We start from the raw sequence: 20,158 nt of genomic DNA, 5'->3' as shown, positions 1-20,158 counted from the left end.
TAAAAATGATAGGTAGAATACGAATTCTATGCATTCACATTTTTCTTAAATTTATTTCAATTGAGTTTTTATATTCAAATGTTTTTATAAATAAACAAATATTTGAGTTTAATCAAATTTCTAATGCCATGGCCTTGTACAATTACTGCTTCGTTAAGCTGTTACTATGCGGTCGGCGCATGCGCAGTAGAGTGAAAAGCCGACTTTTCACTCTACTGCGCATGCGCGCGCTCGCAAAGCAGGAAGAAGGAAGTGCTGCAGGTACCCCGGGCTGGTGCTGTTTTCTCCCAACAGGGGCACCAGCCCTGGGTAAAAGGTAGGCGATTAAAGTATTTTTGGGGTGCCTAACATTTTGGCACCCCCAAGTGACTTTGCCTTTCCATGTCCTTTAAAGACATTAACAGAATCTGCATTCACAACATCTATTCCACAACCTCACTGCCCTTACCAAGAAAAAACACCTACGCGGCTTCAAATGAAAGTTCCATTCCTCTAATCTAAAGGAGTGACCTCTGCTGTGCTGATCATTTTAATGGGAAAAAAGAACACCCCCTATCTGTCTATAATCCCCTCTAATGTAATTGTACAAAGTAATCATGTCACCTCGCAAGTGCTTTTTTTCCAGAGAAAACAATCACAACCTTGACAGTCTAACTTCATGGTTTACATCCCACTTACCAGTTTAGTTGCATGTCTCTGCACTCATTAATATCCTTCTTAAGAACTGGAGCCCAAAACTGCACTGCATACTCAAAGTGAGGCCTTACCAGAGACTTATAAAGAGTCAATATTATGTTTTCATCCCTTGAGTCAATGCTCTTTTTTATGCAAGACAGCACTTAATTAAATTTAGTATATCTAATTTGATTGAGGAATTCTTGTTCCGTTGGGGGATTAATTGTTTTTTATTTGTCAGCTATTATACTTATTGCAGCTGATAAAATTGAATTTGCCAATCTCTGGGCTTGATTTTTATGTCTTGGGATTTTATCTCCCAGTAAGAATATAATCTTTTTGTATTTCTGTAAGCAGAACTCTGCTTAGCTAGATACAGTGTCCCAAAATGGAGTTAGTGTTGGACATATCCAAAATATGTGTAACATAGTTTCTTCTGCTTGACTGCTCTCCAGCACATTGGTGAAGTAGTATGGGGAAATAGCCTGTGCAGTAGTAACGGTTTATACCATCTCATTTGTATCTTGTATATATTTTTCATAATGGTAATGCAATTGGGACTTTTAGCTGTGTTTTCCCACATTCTTTGGCATCTAGATAGTTCATTGAAAGTCTTTTTCCCAGTTTCTCATATAAGAGCGAGGTTAACTATTTAGATTTATTAAATTCAGTAATGAGTGCCATTTAGAAGTAAAGCCTCTTTTTGTGTATAGACCAGGCCAGTGGGGAAGTCTGGGTTTCCCCAGATTGGCAGCATTGGTGATGTTTGTGGTAATAGTTTATGTTTAGCCATTGTTTTTAACAATGGTAACATATGGTGAGTAGAACTCAATAAAATAGGGTATTGATGTGGTCTGCAATTGGTCCATAGATATACAAGATGTTCTACATGACTGTAGGAGAGTTCCAAATGTGCCCATTTAGTTGCGGGGATTTGTTAAGTCCAGTCCATGGCATATTTAATTTGTGCCGCAGTATAGTAATGAAATAAATTTGAAATTGCGAGTGCCAAAATGCTATATGCCAAAATGTTGTTGGCCTGCAGACAGATTTTGTAAACTGTATCTCTTATCTTTATACAATGTACATCACAAGATGCTGTATAGTTACAGCTAATAGTTTGATACTAATAGCAAACAGCAGAGTGGATAGAGGGCATCCTTGCCTCATTCCATTAAGTATCTGAAATGGCTTGGATAGTGCCCTGGGGAGCCATACTTGTGCTGGAGTATAATGAGTGTAATGCAGTAATTCAGTAATCATTGGGCCTTCAAAATCCAGTATGTTTAGCATATAACATATTTGCTTGGATTTTGGTTGTATTTATAAAATCGAATACATTTCTTGCCCTGTGGATATTATCACTTTCTTCCCCAAGATGAGGCCTTCTTGGTCCGAATCGATTAGTTTTGGCAAGGGGAGGTTTAATCCAGAAGCCAATAATTTGGTGATTCTAATTTTGGTGGAGTTTAGAAGGGCAATGAGACAATAGCTAGAGTATAAAATATGATCCTTGCCAGGCTTAGCGAAAAGTGTGATAAAGGGATTAAGCACTGTGTCTGGAATTGGGAAGACTTTTAACCAAATGCTTAATAACAGTATCATATAAGGGGCTAGGAGGTTAGGGGTCTCTGAATGTTTTATAACACCTATAAGGTATCCCATATGGGCCAGGTGTTTTGTTAAAGGGTATGTCTTTAAACACTTCTATCAGTTCTTCCTCATCTCTTAGTTTGTTAAGTTTTTAAAAGCTGTCTCACTTATTTTAGGGATTTTGGCTTTGACAAGAAATTCCTTTTGTTTCTAAAGTGATTGCTTATTCTCTTCTTTAGGGAAGAGATTATACAGTTGAGAATAGTATTGCTGAAATTCAGTGGCTATAGCTTGGGGTGAACATATCAGACCTTTAGATTGTTTGGAGGTATGAAGTGCTTGGCTTTCTCATAGCAAATTTGCCTGTATTTTTTTATTAACTATCTGCATCTGCTATTTCAAGACCCCTTAATAAATTTCTAAGGGAGAATCTTAGAAAGTTTACAAATTGTTGAGTATCATGATTGTTGTCTTATTGCTTTTTGTAAATCTCTTATGATACATTGATATTGGATAGTTTTATTTTTCTTTAGAGGAGAGGAGGCATATAATGTGCACATCATTCTAATGATGGCTTTATGAGCCTCCCAAAATATGTGTTGTGAGGCAACAGAGGATTTCTTGGACTCAAAATATTATTTCAGTTGTTTAGCAAGATTTTCCCTTATAGTTGGAAATTTGTGTATTTGAATGTAAACATGGTTCCACTGGTGTGTGATCGGTCCATGAGAATGTATTTTAGTGGTGTGTGTGATAGAGGGCAAAGAGGATGATTAGAAAAGGTTATCAATTCGGGTGTGTACTTTGTGGGTGTGTAAATAGTGTGTACATTCTTTAGCAGTAGGATCTTGGATAATCCAAAAATCTTGTTAGTAATGTGACCATAAAAGGGTCCTAAATTTCCTATTTGTCCTTGGATGGGGAATGCAGCATGTTGAAATCCACACCTAGGGGCTGATTTACGAACCCACAAATCCGAATGGGAAAAATTCCGATTGGAAAACGAACATTTTGCGACTTTTTCGTATTTCTTGGGATTTTTTCGTCGCCATTACAACTTTTTCGTAAATTGTCGCAACTTTTTCGTAGCCGTTACGATTTGCTCGTATATTGTCGTGACGTTTTCGTATTGAGCGCTCGTAAACGGCGGGCAAAACTTTCAGACTTAGCATGATTTTGGAAGCCTCCCATAGGACTCAATGGCATTCTGCAGCTCCAACCTGGCCCAAGGAAAGTCACGATACCGAAGCTTGAATGAATCCGAAACTTTCGTACTCGGCGCGCTGGCTACAAAAAAGTCGCGACAATTTGCGCAAGTCGTAACACTACGAAAAAGTCACGACAATTTGCGAAAAAGTCATAACGGCTACGAAACAGTCGCAACAATTTACGAAAAAATCGCAAAATACTGATCATTACGAAAAAAACGGCTAATATCCCTAATATCAGGTTTGTATCAGGTTTGTAGCGTTGAGGGAAGTTGCATTCAATAATACGAAATTGAATAGTTTTATGAAATATAAAGGCCACACCTGCTTTTTTATTAGGGCCTGATGCATGGTAGCATATCAGAAATTCTTTGTGGTTTACATACCAGGGATAACTATTTTTATGATTGTTGATTTGATGATTTATGATGGTTTCTTGTAGAAAACAGATAAAAGGGCCCAACAACTTTAGTTCTTGGTATAATAGAGCACACTTAATTGGGGAGTTCAGGCCATTAACATTTAACATATTTAACGTAAAGTATTTAACGTAACTTATTTTCATCATGGTGATAGGGAAGGGTGTATTTATTCTGAAAGCTTGAATTTCCTATGTCATAATACCAGTTCAATCTGAAAAGTTGAAGTTCAATCTGAAAAGTCAGAGATCTGTGGCTGCACTGTGGTTTCAGAGACATGGTGCTCCATGCCAGAGAAGGCCTTGGGTGTGGTGAATGTGGTGCCATCTGTGATGAATCTATCTCAGATGGCACCACATCTCTTCAAGGATTGTTGGGTGTTGTAGCAGGTCATCTGTGGTTGTTCTGAGTCTATCAGTATGGTCACCTAATGTAGCTACCTCTGCTTTTAATTCGGAGATGGCCTGGGAGGTGCCTAACATTTTGGAACCACACAGTGATTGTACATTTCCTTCTCCTTTAACCATTTTCTGCCAGACAGCGAGGCCACTCTGGTGCCATGCGTTTCCTAGCATCGCATTCTTTCCCCTTCATTTGAACAGAATGTAGAAATTTTGAATCCACTTGAATGGCACTATGTAAGTTTTTTTGACAGTGGTATACATTTTATGCCATTGCAAGTAAAAGATTTCAATAATAGTTTTAATTTTAACTGCTTCAAATAGCCTTTTGTTTTGTCCATTTCTTTGCTTCATACCTTTCTACACTACATTGGTTTATGTGGTCTTGCCTTTACTCCTTTAAACCTATTACTCTAATATTCATAAATAACTAAAAAAAAACCAACAGGGCTGCAATGTGTGTAGGTTTTTTTATATGAATAAACTTTAATTTAAAAGGAACATATTTAAAATATTGTGGAATTAAATTGATTTTGGTAATGACCACTCAAGAGTTTACTTATTAATGAATAAAACCCCACTAGGAAAATGATACTAGCGGGCCCATTTATTAACACTCTCATTTTCCTGGTTTTAGAGGTTTTTAAACCATGATTATTTTTAACTACAAATGCCAAGTGATTTATTAAAACAGCCTTTTAAAAAAAGCACAAAGAAATAAACAGAAGAAACACAAAAAAACCTGAATTTTTCATATTGTCGCACAAATGAAAGTGTCAGAAAAACCCCAAAACCTCAAAAACTATGAAGCAAAGAAAGATCTTCTAGTTGTAAAAAGGACAGCTGCCACTGACTTCTACATGACCTCAACAGCTTTTAGATGGCATATTTTTATTCTTGCATTTGTCGCAGTTTTGACAAATAATAAATGTGTGAGTTTTTTGCAAAAAACGTTAGTAAATGCCCCCCTAAGTTACAATAATAAAGACAATGGCACAAAGGGCATTAATTGGGCTTTCTGGTTTTAATAAATTGCCTAGTTAGGCAAGTACCTGAAACTTTTTATTTGCTAAAGTTTGTATATTAGCTAACCTTATAGTTTTTTTTGGAAAGTACAGGATCTGACCCTTCAGAATGGGCAAATAGGTCTTTTATTACAAATCACCTAATTGCAAGGCTTTTCTAATTTAGTGGGTGCTTTTGCAGTTCTAAAAATCAAATCAATACTTTAATTGTGCTACATTTTATCTTACACAAACATCACAAATATCAATGCCATGGGTTTTATATACAGTTTGAGTTCAAATTTACATCCACATTCCATAAAATTGCGGACAGGAAGTTCTACCATTGAACTTTTCAGTTATGTCTCTTTATGGTATTGGCATAATTGGGTATTATGGCCCATTTTGGGCAAATTAAAGACATGAAAGACTTGAAGGAAGCTGGTGAACATTAAGTTATGTCATGAACTCATGCCAAGATTTTGTAGAATTACTATTATTGTTTTTAAAAACAATTTTAACAGGAACACATGCCAAGATTTTGTAGCATTATTATTGTATTTGTTGTTTATATTACTGAACACTATCCAAATATCTAAGGAACTGTGTAGCAATAATGTGGTATATAACGTAAAGCACAAGTATTGCTACCTTTAAGATATACATATTCAAGGCTCTGGTTATTGTTGTCTGTATATTATCATCATCACCATATATCCATGATTATATATCATCATCATCATCATATGCAGTGCTTCACAATAAATTTAAACAAACAGGGATCTTAAAAAGTTTAACAAACAAGGGTATACAGAATAACAATAGGATCAGAGGGCCCTACTCGCAAGAGCTTACAATCTACAGGATATTATCAAAATTACCTTCATTATCAGTCTAATAAAATTGTAATAATATATTATCATTTTAATAATCATTAATGCAACTAAAATTATACTTACACCTTCATTTTTCTGAAAGAGCTTCAAATTTAAAAGCCAAGGAAAAGATTGCAAGGGATGCTCTTAGACTAATATCACTTACATCAAGGTTTTTAATGCATCATGTTCAATGACATTTACAATAAAAAGGAGACACAATAATGAGATCAAAATAATCCTTCTTTTTTTTAACATAACATCAAAAGATGATTATCTGTACTGTCACCCATGATAACATTACTTGGAATTTTCTGGGGATGCAAGGGACATGCCCAATTTTTCTGTTTCATTAGCTTTTATCTGCTTTCAGTGCAGTGAGTTTTTAGTGCTGTAGAGCATAATGCCTTAAAGGAGAAGGAAAGGTAAAAACTAAGTAAGCTTTATCAGAAAGGTCTACATAAATACAGCCATAAGCATGCTGCACTGAGTTCTCTGTCAAAAGAAACAGGATGTTGTCTTTTTGTTTTCCTGTGCCAGAGGCTGCGCAGCTCTCTCCTCTCTCAACTTTCCTGCTCCCCCTCCCTCAAGAATGCTAAAAACTCCATCCCCCCACTTAGGAATGTGAATCTGAGCCAACCAGCAGAAAGCTTCCTCATAGTCTTACACACTGGGCATGTACACCGGTCTTGGTGCAGGAGCGTGGCATTATGGGAATTTTCTTTACAGAGCTCTGCGTTTTTTTTTCTTATGAGGCTTCTGATCATCTGAACAGGAGAAATATGGAGAGACTTAAGGGCACTATTAAGAGAACTGAATTTATGCCTGGAGCTTGAGATTAACTCTTTATTAGCCTTTCCTTCTCCTTTAAGAACACTAGAAAACATATGAGCATGAAAAAGTTTGCATTGATATGAAATAAACATGGATATATGTATATAAGTGTTATTCAAGTTTTCAAAAAATATTCTTACGTATTTTTCTCCAAAAACTCAAACTCAAGTTTTCCCAGTGGGTGGTTCTGGCTTGTGAGTATACTAAAGGAATAAAAATGTTAGCCAAGCATTTTGTTGTTGTTCTATGATGCAATTCAGTAGACGGTCTTTTGTTTTTAGATATATATTATTGCAGAATTATACAATGGCACTATATATTGTGTATAAAGATACAATGCAAACAAATAAATAAATAAGCTAAACAGTTATAAATAAATTATTTAAAATTTGTATTTGTAGATAAGAAGACAAGGTGGAATTCAGTTATTGGTAGATCTGCTGGATCATCGAATGACAGAAGTTCATCGCAGCGCCTGTGGAGCATTGAGGAACTTAGTTTATGGCAAAGCCAATGATGATAATAAAATTGCCCTAAAAAACTGTGGGGGTATTCCAGCATTAGTTCGGCTTCTACGTAAAACAACAGATTTGGAAATACGAGAACTTGTGACAGGTTTGATTTGTTTTTCTTTTTTTTTCTTTATAAGTGGAAGTAGGAAGATATAGAAAGATATAAGGAGATCAATTAATCCATCTTACAAATGCAGAATAGATACACTGAGGCATCAATTAATATGTGACATGTATAACTTTGTTTATTTTTGTTGGCTGTACACTGTATACAGCATTCCTGAAAGGCACTTTTTCCACAAAAGGCATGGCATGCAATCGAACCTCATGCTCCGAAATTATGTATATTGTATAAATGTTCTATGATAAAGAGAATGAAACCAAATAATCTTCTAGTCCCTCTTGAAACGCAAACCCATATATGTGACTTTTAACAGATATTTATTGTTCCTGGAGCCACCAATTAAAGGGAAATAAAGAAAAATATGTAGTTACCATTAAAAAACAAAATTATAAATGGATACATATAACCTCCTACTGTACTCTAAGTAAAAATCCCCTCTACCTAAACTACCCAGGTGCAACTGTATTCTAATTAACCTTTACATATTTATTCCTACCTCAGCCTTTAGGGATAACTAGGTAGTATAGTGACAAATGCCTAGGGATGTACAGAATGCTGGATTTAACTTGGCCTAATTCTAGCTTTTTTTGGGCAGGATTTGGAGAGATCCAAGTGCTTAGGTAAACCCAATTCAAACCCTTAAACCACGGGACTTTAGACCATATAATTCAGCCAAATCCTTTGTAGATTACTCAGGATTTGGCTGAATCAGAAAGAAGTAGATTCAGTGCATCTCTACTATTCCCTTTCAAAAATCAAGTCAGTAACATATAGGGTACTCCAGCAAATATTGATCGTTGTACCAGAGAACACAGTATATTAGGCTTTCCCATACCAGATAATGATCAGATTTAAGAAAATTATTTTAAATTTAGTCTGAAACAGTAGCAATATTCAATACAGACAGTTTATTAACTGGATTATGGCGATCTACCAGATGGATCTTGTGGCAAAGCTACACGACAATTAGCCACAGAAAATGTATATCAAATAATTTATACACTGACTCTTAGGGGCTGATTTACTAATCCACGAATCCCGAATGGGAAAAAATCGGATTGGAAACGAACATTTTGCGACTGTTTCGTATTTTTTGCGATTTTTTCGTCGCCGTTGCGACTTTTTCGTGAATTGTTGCGACTTTTTCGTAGCCATTACAACTTGCGCGAATTGTCGCGACTTTTTCGTATTGAGCGCTAGTAAACGGCGGGCAAACCTTTCCGATTTTTTCGCAACGGCTACGAAAAAGTCACGACAATTCGCGCAAGTCGTAACGGCTACTAAAAAGTCGCGTCAATTTACGAAAAAGTCGCAACGGCGATGAAAAAATCGCAAAATACCGATCATTACGAAAAAATGCATTCGGACGCTTTCGATCCGTTCGTGGATTAGTAAATCGGCCCCTTACTGTTGTACTGTTAAAGTCACAATGAGTTTGCAACATTTTGTTTTATTGACTATACATAATCCTTTTTATAGATCAACTTTTATAATCCTTTTTATATACTAGCTTATTCTTAGTCTTTCGTATAAAACACCATAAGAACTAGGCATAATATTCAAGGGCAGACCCATAAAGCAGTGCTAAAACCTTCTGCATTTTGATATTAATACCTCTTCCTATATTGTACAACATATAGCTAAGTATGATTTTCCATAATTATAATTATACAGGTATGGGATCTCTTATCCGGAAACCCGTTATCCAGAAAGCTACGAATTACAGAAAGCCCGTCTCCCATAGACTCCATTTAATTCAAATAATTCAGAATTTTAAAACTGATTTCCTTTTTGTCTGTAGTAATAAAACAGTACCTTGTAAGATATAAATAAACCTTATTGGATGCAAAGCAATCCTATTGGGCCTTATGAATGTTTTATTAATATTTTAGTAGACTAAAGGTATGTAGATCCAAATTACGGAAAGACCCCTTATCCGGAATACCCTTGGTCCCGAGCATTCTGGATAATGGGTCCTATAACTATAACCACTTAATAATAGTCATGAAATTGCATCATGCACTGTACTTGATAATGCTTTCTGCTGATTCCCAAGACCCAGAGACCAGAAGTTCTTAAATGGGACAAATAGCCCAATTCAGAAAACTGAATATTAGCTCCTAAACTTGAAAACAAGAAACTTTCCTGAATAAATTATCAGAAATGTTGTACTATCTGAAAAATAGTAAATCTCTGACCTAAATCAAGTTCAGGCTTTGCTTCTTACTTCTAGAAAGCTCCTGTGAAGCTCCATGCCACCCTCTGCTCTCCTTTTTTGCCATCATTGAAGGAAATGCAGGCACTGCATAATGTCTGCTACATGAACTGGCCTGGAGGCTACTGAGAGAGCAGGAGAGTATTCCAGTGTTGGTGGCTGGGAGTTTCACAGGAGCTTTCTAGAAAACAAAGTAAGAAACACAGCATAAAACTAATTTAAGTCAGCAAATGACTTTTCTTAAAAATAGTACATGTATGGATAGTCAGATCTGGAAATTTTAAACATTGATTTTCTTTTTCTCTGTATAAAACCGTACATTGTACTTGATCCTAACTAAGCTGCATGAATCTATATTGGTGGCAAGCACTCCTATTTGGATTATTTAATGTTTAAATAATTTTTAGTCTGGTGATCCAAATTACAGAAAACTTGAGGTCCTGAACATTCCAGATAATAGGTCCTATACCTGTACCAAAAGCATAAAAAAGTGTGCTTATTCTTCTTAAACCAACGGCAAACTACCTATATCTTAAAATACATTCACTTTGTATTTTATATGCTAGGGTCTAACAATGTGACTGCTTGACCACACCAGAAAATGCTCAATTTATTTCAGTCAACTTAGAACAGGAATATAAAACACCTTGGGCCACATTTATCAAAGTACGATTGAATCTGAATACAAAAAAATCCTATTTTTTCTCATTTATAGAACTGTGCGTATTTTCTGTGATTTTTCCGTTAATTTGCATGTCTTTTTCGTACCTTGCGACAAAATCGTATTTGTTGCAACGAGCACGAAGGTTTCGGATTCATTCAAGCTTCAGTATCTTGACTTTCCTTGGGCCAGGTTGGAGCTGCAGAGTGCCATTTAGTCCTGTGGGGGCTTCCAAAATCATGCACAGAAGGATCAAAGTCAGAAATGTTTTTCCTCCATTTATGATCGTCCGGATACAAAAATTTTGTGACTTTCGGATCGCCAATATGATATTATCGTGACTATTATGATTTTTTCATACGCGTTTTCGTGAAATTTTCAATCATCATAAATTATCATATCTAATCCGAATTTTACCCATTTCGTGATTCGAACTTGTACTTTGATGAATCTGGCCCCTTGTGTAACATATGTGGGCTGCTAAATATTTACATGTATTGAAATAGGAACTTTAGAAACAAATGAAAAATAATTAAACAAAATTAAACAAAATCTATGTTTTCGTTTAGACATTTAGGTTGTATTGTATACAGAATAAAAACCAAACATACTTTATGCTAATTACATAACTTTTTTTAATTTCTGCTATGAGAATAAGAGAATTGGTTTATTTTAACTGAAATAAATAACAGCAGATACAAGTATTTTTGTGTTTTCAAATCAGATTTGTCAATATTCTAAAGTTTATGACTTTTGTAGAAATGTTTTGTATATTTTATTTCTTTATTTCATTATAATTATATAAATGTCTTCTAAAAAAAAAAAAAAAAACAGGGGTTTTTACTCTAATAGGCATAGTCAACAGGTGGAAGAGATTTCTCTTTCTCCAAAAGGAGATGCAGAAAAGTCATGCAGATAGGATGGGAGCTCTATACCTGAATGCTGGATAAATTTAAAGTAACTATTTCTCTTCTGGGACCAGAAAATAAGGGCAATATTTACATGGCCATTTATTTACTATAAACAGTTTATCACTGTGTGTAGATGTATTTCTAAACTTTTTTGCTGCAACCTCCTCTTGCTGACCCTGCCTTTCTCAGATTGTGGTATAAGTTTAAAATGGTAGGGGGGTTTAGTGCAAGGTCAGGATTTTGGATGAGGGGTACAGACAAGACAAGTGGCCAAGGCAGCAGGTGCAGTGCTAGACTTCATTCTGAGGAGAGCATTTTCTAATATGAGCTTGAGTTGGATGGTATCTTTCTTTCTTCCATCTTTTCCTCCAGGTCCACATGCTTCTGGTTTCCACTAATGTTAGTTAGTGAGCGTGGTGTTTTTTAATGGTTTTAATACAGTCAGAAATGTGTTTTGTGGTCATGTGGTTTGGGAGAGAAGCAGTTTTCAGTTGCTTGGGTTAGCTTTTTATTGCATCTGAAGTAACATGTAGGTGTGTCTTTAAGTTTTAGACAACAAAGTCTGACATCAGAACACATCTTGTGAACAGATATAATTTATATTTTTCTCCATTATATTATGCAGGCAACTTTATCATGAAATTGCCTTGCAATAAAAAAATTTTCTTCAGAGATCTGGCAGCCATCTATTAAGGCATTTTTAAAGGAGTCAACATTTCCTGAGAGATTATTTCTTCAATGTAATTGCAAATGCACTGTAAAAGTTATTTTGTTTGATGTTATCACATACAGTTTAATACTAGTGATGAGCGAATTTTTTCGGCAGGGATGGATTCGCAGCGAATTTCCGCATTTCGCCATTGGTGAATTGTTTTGCAAAATTTTGTGAAAATTCGCTGTCTAAAGATTTGCGTGTATAAAAAAATTGCTCACGTCAAAAAGGGCATACAACAAAAAAAGCGGGTGACCAAAAAGGACGCGGGCGACAAAAAAATTGCGCGACAAATGTGTTTTGCCAATCCTATGGCGAAGCTCATCACTATTTAATACTATACTTTAACAGAAAATGTAATATTTCCTTCTAAAAGGGTACTAAAGTGTGGGCACAAATCTTTAGTTTTAATCAAGGCAGGAATCAAGATAAAAAGGCATTTGTTTTCAAACTTATATCTCAAAGCTATAGAAATGTTAAATCCAGTTACATTTTCTCTTTATTCTCTTTTCAGACAGAGATAATTTGATCTGATCTATTTAGAAAGATTATACCATGCGGGCCTAAATGCCCACTGTCGTGATTTACAAGATTTTCCATTATTGGGCTAACAGCTCTAACTCATAGAGATATTACTAGACAAAACAATTTAAATTAAATCCTGCAAAAGCTGTCTTTTGTAAGATCTGACATTTACAGGTATGGGATCTGTTATCCGGAAACTCGTTATCCAGAAAGCTCCAAATTACGGAAAGCTTGTCTCCCATAGACTCCATCTTAATCAAATAATTCAGATTTTTAAAATGTATTTCCTTTTTCTCTGTAATAATAAAACAGGACATTGTATTTAATCCCAGCTAAAATATAATGAAACCTTTTTGGAGGCAAAACAGTCCTATTGGGTTTAATTAATTTTTTATTGTTTTTTAGTAGACTTAAGGTATGGAGGTCCAAATTACGGAAAGACCCCTTATCCGGAATACCCTTGGTCTCGAGCATTCTGGATAATGGGTCCTATACCTGTATTTATTTTCAATTTTAACTGTTTTGAGCAAATTAATTCTATTATATAATGTAGCTTATCTAAAATACTAGCTATTTATTTGTAACCCAATTTTACAGTTGCCAATTAAAAATACGTTTTATATTCCTTGTTTTACTTTTACTTTAATTTCTTTCAAATAAGTACACTACAGTTTTGCAATATACTGCCCTAGGAGATCTACTCATTGAAAAAAAAATTAAAGGGACCATAAATACTCTTGACTGGACCAGGGGCGGGCTGAGCCAACTGGGCGCCCTAGGTAACCCGTTTGGCCACCTCGCACCTGCATCGTGCCCTCCCCCCCCCTCTGGTTTTGGTGCGCATGCGCAGAAATGTGTTCTTCTTGTTTAGTAACCCATAGCAACCAGTCAGCAGGTAGCATATACTGGTCAGCTGTTTAATTTGTTGCTAGGGGTTACTAGTATGCAAGTGTAAGACAATTATTTTTGCCCTGCAGGTGACCTACGATTTCATCTGTGATTTCATCTGTGATTTCACCTGTGGGCGGAGGGGGGGGGTTGAGGCTCTCAAAGTTAAGACACTCCATGTGTTTATTTATTGTTGCATTAAGAATGCAGAGCAGTGAAAATTAATTCCTTAGAGTTTTAATTTGCACTTCTACTTGGTTCTTCAGCAACTGTATGGTATGGGATCCCTTATCCGGAAACCCGTTATCCAGAAAGTTCCGAATAACGGAAAGGCCATCTCCCATTAGGGTTGATTCACTAAAGTACGATAACGCTTATCGCATGCTTTTTGATACACAAAAAAAGCGCAATTCGCTAATGTATTATCGCATGCTTTAAGTCGCATATCGTGTGCGTTAAATAGCGCGCAACCGCATGCGTTAATTTTGCTGCATTACGTTAATTAGGGTGCAGAAATAATACTAACACGTGATTCACAAACACTTGGACACGCTAAATATCTCACACCTACTTGGGGCAGGCAGTAATTATAGAAAAGTACAGTTCATGAGCTTTTGGCAACACAATATGGACTTTGCAGTGTTATTTATTCAAGTATGTGTTGGCCCTAGAGTGATGTAGCCTCCAGTTTGCAGGGAAATGGTCATATTCAAAAAAAGCAGTTTTACGAACGTAATGCTGTGTATGGCTAATATGGCATGCGCGCGAAAAGTAGTGCACGTGTGTTAATTAGCGCGCGTGATAAGTAGCGCGTTTCATCAAATACCGCACGAAAATAGTATTCGCGACTTAAATAACGCAAGCGTCTAAATTAACACAAATATCATGCATTAAGACGCGAAAAATTAGACGCGATAAAATTTTTACCGCATGATATAAATAGCGCTCGTTTTAACGCACTTTTGTGAATCAGCCCAATAGACTCCATTATAAACAAATAATTCAAATTTTTTAAAATGATTTCCTTTTTCTCTGTAATTATAAAACAGAACCTTGTATTTCATCCCAACTAAGATATAATTAATCCTTATTGGAGGCAAAACAGTCCTGTTGGGTTTATTTTATATTTAAATGATTTTTAGCAGACTTAAGTTACGGAGATCCAAATTACAGACAGATCCCTTATGCGGAAAATCCCAGGTCCTGAGCATTCTGGATAACAGGTCCCATACCTGTACATTATTAACTTAGTAACATAGTTAAGTTGGGTTGAAAAAAGACATACGTCCATCACGTTCAACCATAATGACTATATATATAACCTGCCTAACTTCTAGTTGATCCAGAGGAAGGCAAAAAAACCCATCTGAACCCTCTCTAATTTGCCGCAGAGGGGAAAAAATTCCTTCCTGACTCCAAGATGGCAATCAGACCAGTCCCTGGATCAACTTGTACTAAGAGCTATCTCCCATAACCCCGTATTCCCTCACATGCTAAGAATCCATCCAGCCCTTTCTTAAAGCTATATAATGTATCAGCCAGCATGACTGATTCGGGGAGGGAATTCCACAACTTCACAGCTCTCACAGTAAAAAATCCTTTCTGAATATTTAAACGGAACCTCCCTTCTTCTAAACGGAGTGGGTGCCCTCGTGTCCATTGGAACTTCTTTTTAATCTATAAGCCTGATACACAGATAGCAAACAGGGAAAGGGAGTTGCATGTTCATGCATAAAAAGACATACAATTATATATTTTTAAACTAGGAGATGGGAGGTAAAAAGGATAAACAAAATATGAATTCGTTTGTATTTTAAAGAAAAGAAGGATTTTGCATTCAATAAACACATCAAGGAGGATTTTGCATTCAATACGCACATCTTTTCTGCAAGGTCTTCTTTTATTTTTTTTTGGTTAATGCTATACATATGTTTATAACTTTAAGGCTTAGTAAATTCCTTCCAGCTCTGAAAATAACTGTCCAAATCCTTTCTTCCAGCATGTAATACGAATTGGGGAGTCAGGATTCAGACAGGTGAGCAGCTCTGACTAATATATCCCCAAAGTCATTCTGATTGACACAGATATTACATATTATAAATGTGTCAATGTTTAACTGACTCTCTGGAAAATGTTTGTGACAGTCAGTAAACTATTGTTAAATGGGAAATAAACTAAACAGTTGGAAATCCCTGTTTTGTATTTCATAAACCAGCCCCTGATCTTCATTTCTTTGTTAAAAGAACATTTCAAAAGTAACTTACAAAGACAGATCAAACAAAGGGTCCCAAAGAAATGGCAACATTGTCCATTTCAATGTCCACTGCAATTTCATGGCTATCTAGCAACCAGTGACACTGATGGGAATCTGTAAACATGTAAACAAGTTGTAGTAAATAAATGTTTCACATGATGGCGTGCTACACATACTTACAGTATGCAGTACCTAAGGTTTAATGGATTCTGTTCTCAAGCTAGCCTTAGTTACGTCAACTATAGCCTTGAAGACAGAACAACCTATTTGGCAAAAACCTTGTTTTCTGTGCTGTGAACAGATATTTCTATGCATGTGCACTGGTAAACTGGTAACACCTATGCTCATATGTTTCTTATGACATATGCTACTGTCACAAAGTCTATAAAACCCTGTGCTGTCTTTGTTCTGTTGTTCTGACTATCTTTTGCTCAGAACCCATGTACGCATCTAAATAAACCTTACCCATTTACCTCAAATGACTTTTGGTATCTGAAATGTCCATAACAATGGTAATATAAGTTGAAAAAGACACAAGTCCGCTGAGTTTAATCCTTTATTCAATCCTTTAATTCAATAATACCCCGATTGAGCATTGGATATAAAAATAGCACTTCATATTCTAGATGGAGCCTTACCAGTGCTCTGTAAAGGGAAGGAATTACACTCTCAAACCTTAAATCTATGCCTCTTTTAATGCAGCTCCAAACTTTGTTTGTTCTTGCAGCTGCTGACTGGCATTGCTTGCTACAGGCAGGGGTGGATTAACCATAAGCCTAGGGGCACATGTGATCAGGGGGGCCAATATAGTTTTTTAAATTATTATTTTTCAGCTCTACTTATTGTTTTATTAATTATTATTTGTGCTGGTGTGCCGGAGTGTGTCAGCTGTCAACTGTCTATGCTGTGTTGTGTTCAGCACACGTCAGTGACATCACTGGCATGAGCTCAGGGTTGGACTGGGGGGTGCAGGGCCCACCGGGGCTTCTGCCTCAGGGGCCCCTGCACCCCCCAATGGCCCCTGCCACCTTCACCCATACCCCTCCACAGAGGGCCCCAACACCCTCCGACCCCCTGCCCTGAGTGCTCCTAATAGCACTAACTTACCTTTCGCGCATCAGTGGAGGGAGACAGCGGATCGTGGGAGTGCCCTGGGGGGGATCAGATGTGGGCCGCTGGGGCCCACTAGGGTCGGGGCCCACTGGGTTTTTTTCCCGGTACCTCGGCAGCCCAGTCCAACACTGCATGAGCTGAACCCGACACAGCATGGAGAGCTGCCCTGTAATCCGTACATGATGGCAGCTGTCTGCTAGAGAAATAAAGCACTGTTCCAGTGTAGCAATTAAGTCACCTCTCCATACACTGGCAGCCCTGTCATTCCTAGCCCACACCTGTTCCAGCAGAGTTAATACAAACAAGGGTGTGGGGAGGGAGCAAAGAGATTACACATCCTCCTTCAGTGTCATTGCAGTTTTTGAAGGGGGGCCTGTACAAAGTGTAGCCTAGGGGCCCCACATACTATTAATCCACCACTGGCTACAGGCAAGTTTTTAATCCACAAGTACCCCTAGGTACTTCTCCATTTATAAATGCAGTTCCAATGTTGTATAATTAGCTTGCATATTTTACATCCCAGGTCCATTACATTTATTAACATTAAATCTCATCTGTCACTTTGCCACCTAGAGCGCTAGCTTTTCATCATCCTGCTGCAAGGAACACACCCACACATATATAACCCTAGAATGTTCCTCTCAATAAGTCCGGATTTGGCTTCTCCCTGTGTGGTTGGCAAGTTGGCTCTTATTGTGTCTGCTTTTATTTGGTAATAAGGGGCCATTATCATATTTTTCTGCCTTGTGCGATCTGACACTTGACTGAATCATTGTGCAACAATATACTGCCCTGCTTGTGTTTGCTTTTTATTACTGATTAGTGGTCCGATGGTGTGCCTTGGCTCACGTCCATCCTGTTTTATTCGATCCACATCATCATGTTACTATGTTTGTGATTGCATATGCCGCAGTCTTGGGAGTGCGTCAATTTCTGTAAGCAGGGTCAGTCTGGGGGGGTGCAGGGCCCACTGGGACCCCCAAGGTACCCCCACAGGGGCCACCGCCACCTGTCCGACATCCTCCCCTGAGCGCGAAACTTTCAACCCATCAGGGGAAGGAAACCGGCAGCCTGGGAGCGGCGACAGGGATCGGGTCTGGGCCACCAGGGCCCACCTGTTGTACAAATATATACATACAGATATTTGATCCGTTATCCAGAAACCTGTTATCCAGTAAGTTATGAATTAGGGAAAGACCATTTTCCATAAACTCCGTTATAGGCAAATAATCCACATTTTTGATTTCCTTTTTCTGTGTTATAATAAAACTAAAACTGTACCTTGTACTTGATCCAAACTAAGATTAATCCTTACTGGAAGCAAAATAATCCTATTGGGTTTAATTAATATTTAAATTATTGTTTTAGTAGATTTAAGGTATGGAGATCCGGAGCATTCTGGATAATAGGTCCCATACCTGTATGTATGTATATATATATATATATATATATATATATATATATATATTCACTGTAATATAAATCTACTTCTAAAAATATAAATGATTAAAATAAAAACATTGGAAATGATGTTAGCAACTATTTCTGGACTGAGAAGTTAAACAAAACACAATGAAAAGTAACAGCAATAACACTGACACTTAACTGCTTACTTTGCCAAGTTATGTCATTTCTTTGTGAAGATGCATCAAGTACCTTCTAGAGTACCTTAATCCTACAGTATGACTAGCTATTAAACATGAATCAGCCATCAAAAAGCACTAGTGGTTATTCAAGGATAATAGTAAACCACATGACTCTTGTTTGATATTTATTAGTGATGTTGCGGAGTATTTTCTTTTTAGTCAGATTCAGAGATCAGAGTTTGGGATAGTGAGTGATCACCAGAAAAGGGAGGATAATGCAGTAAATGCCCCTATCCTCCACCACACACACACCAAGCAGCTAATATCACACAGGCATAGGCAAAGTCCAGTAAGCCTAACAACAATGGGAAAGTACTATACCAAGATAACAGACCTTCTTGATACCTCATTTGAAGAAATCAGCTGCCTAAACTAATTATAGCTTCCTTATTTAAAACTGCCATTGCTACTCAGCTTTAGGCTGATAGTATGTGTGGGTAAAGAAACCATCCTATATTTTAGCAAGTAGAGAAAAAGGCAAAACAGTCCATGCTGCCTTTCATTACTTTAAGGGCAATGTCAAAAAGTGTATTTTATCACTGGTGGGAAATTACACACCCTGTGGGCAACAAAGGGACTCTAAATACCCTTAAATTGTGCCCTGTATGAATCATTTATAATGAACTGAGATGGCTGACTGCATACCTTTTTTAAAACTAAAAAAAAAATGAATTTGTTTGAAAATACCATTTTAAATAGTAGAATGAACTAGAAAGGGAAGTTTGAGAACAAACTTCATGTTGGGTTGAAAAACATGAAGTCACTGAATGGGCTCTGCCCACTTTCTCTGACCTTGGACCTCAGTTATACAGTAAAAGCCACTGTGCAAAGTTTGGGGCCCTGGTTTTAATAGTGTCTGCATGGCAGCAACTCAAATTTCCCCACTGAAAGTCAATGACATCTGATTGGCGGTTGGTGGTTCCACCCCCTTTTTCTAACCTGAAACTGCAGTTACCCAGTGACTAACTCTGCGAAGTTTAGGGGCCCTAGGATTAATAGTTAAAGAGCGGCAGCAATTACACCAATAAAAGTCAATAGGTGAATTGTGATTGGTGGTTCCGCCCACTTTTTCTAACCTTATGTCGAAGTCACCCAGTGACAAACAGTGGGCACCCGGCATAAATAGTTTGAGAATGACAGCATTTTAAATTTAAACCAATAAAATTCAATGGATGAAATCTGATTGGCTGTTAGTGGACCAACCTACTTTTCCTATTTTTGAACTGCAGTCCCCCAGTGACCAACTTTGCAAATTTTGGGGACTCGGGCATTCATTGTGAGGCTGACAGCATTTTACACTTCACCATTGAAAGTAAATAGGTGAAATGTTATTGGCTGTTGGTGGCTCCACCCACTTTTTTCTAACTTTGAATGGCAAATACTCAGTGACTAACTCTGGAAACTTTAACAACCCTGGAATTAATATTTAAATAATGGCATCAGTTTAAATATAAACCAAGGAAATCTAATGGGTGGAAATGGATTGGCTGTTGGTGGCTCCTCCCACTTGTTTGGGAACCCTGACATAAATAGTGTGAGAAAAGCAACATTTTAAATATAAACAAAAAAAATTCAATAGGTGAAGTCT

General features: G+C 37.0%; 1 protein-coding gene across 12 annotated transcripts in view; it reads left to right on the top strand.

Moving 5' to 3' along the window:
- The window catches only part of ctnnd2 (catenin delta 2), a 494,372-nt gene that overhangs the window by 377,984 nt on the left and 96,230 nt on the right, over positions 1–20,158 (top strand). For 7 of the 12 annotated variants that reach the window (XM_031903678.1, XM_031903682.1, XM_031903680.1 and 4 more), the window contains 2 exons: positions 7,411–7,624; positions 15,557–15,592. In XM_031903678.1, coding sequence (XP_031759538.1) covers positions 7,411–7,624; positions 15,557–15,592 — 250 coding nt within the window. The remainder of the gene's footprint in view (positions 1–7,410; positions 7,625–15,556; positions 15,593–20,158) is intronic. The other 5 variants (XM_031903685.1, XM_031903679.1, XM_031903683.1 and 2 more) reach the window with 1 other exon arrangement.

Source organism: Xenopus tropicalis, chromosome 6, assembly GCF_000004195.4.
Source record: "Xenopus tropicalis strain Nigerian chromosome 6, UCB_Xtro_10.0, whole genome shotgun sequence".
Lineage (NCBI taxonomy): Eukaryota > Metazoa > Chordata > Amphibia > Anura > Pipidae > Xenopus > Xenopus tropicalis.
The sequence above is the reverse complement of the archived record's forward strand: the minus strand, read 5'-3'. Positions and strand labels throughout refer to the sequence as shown.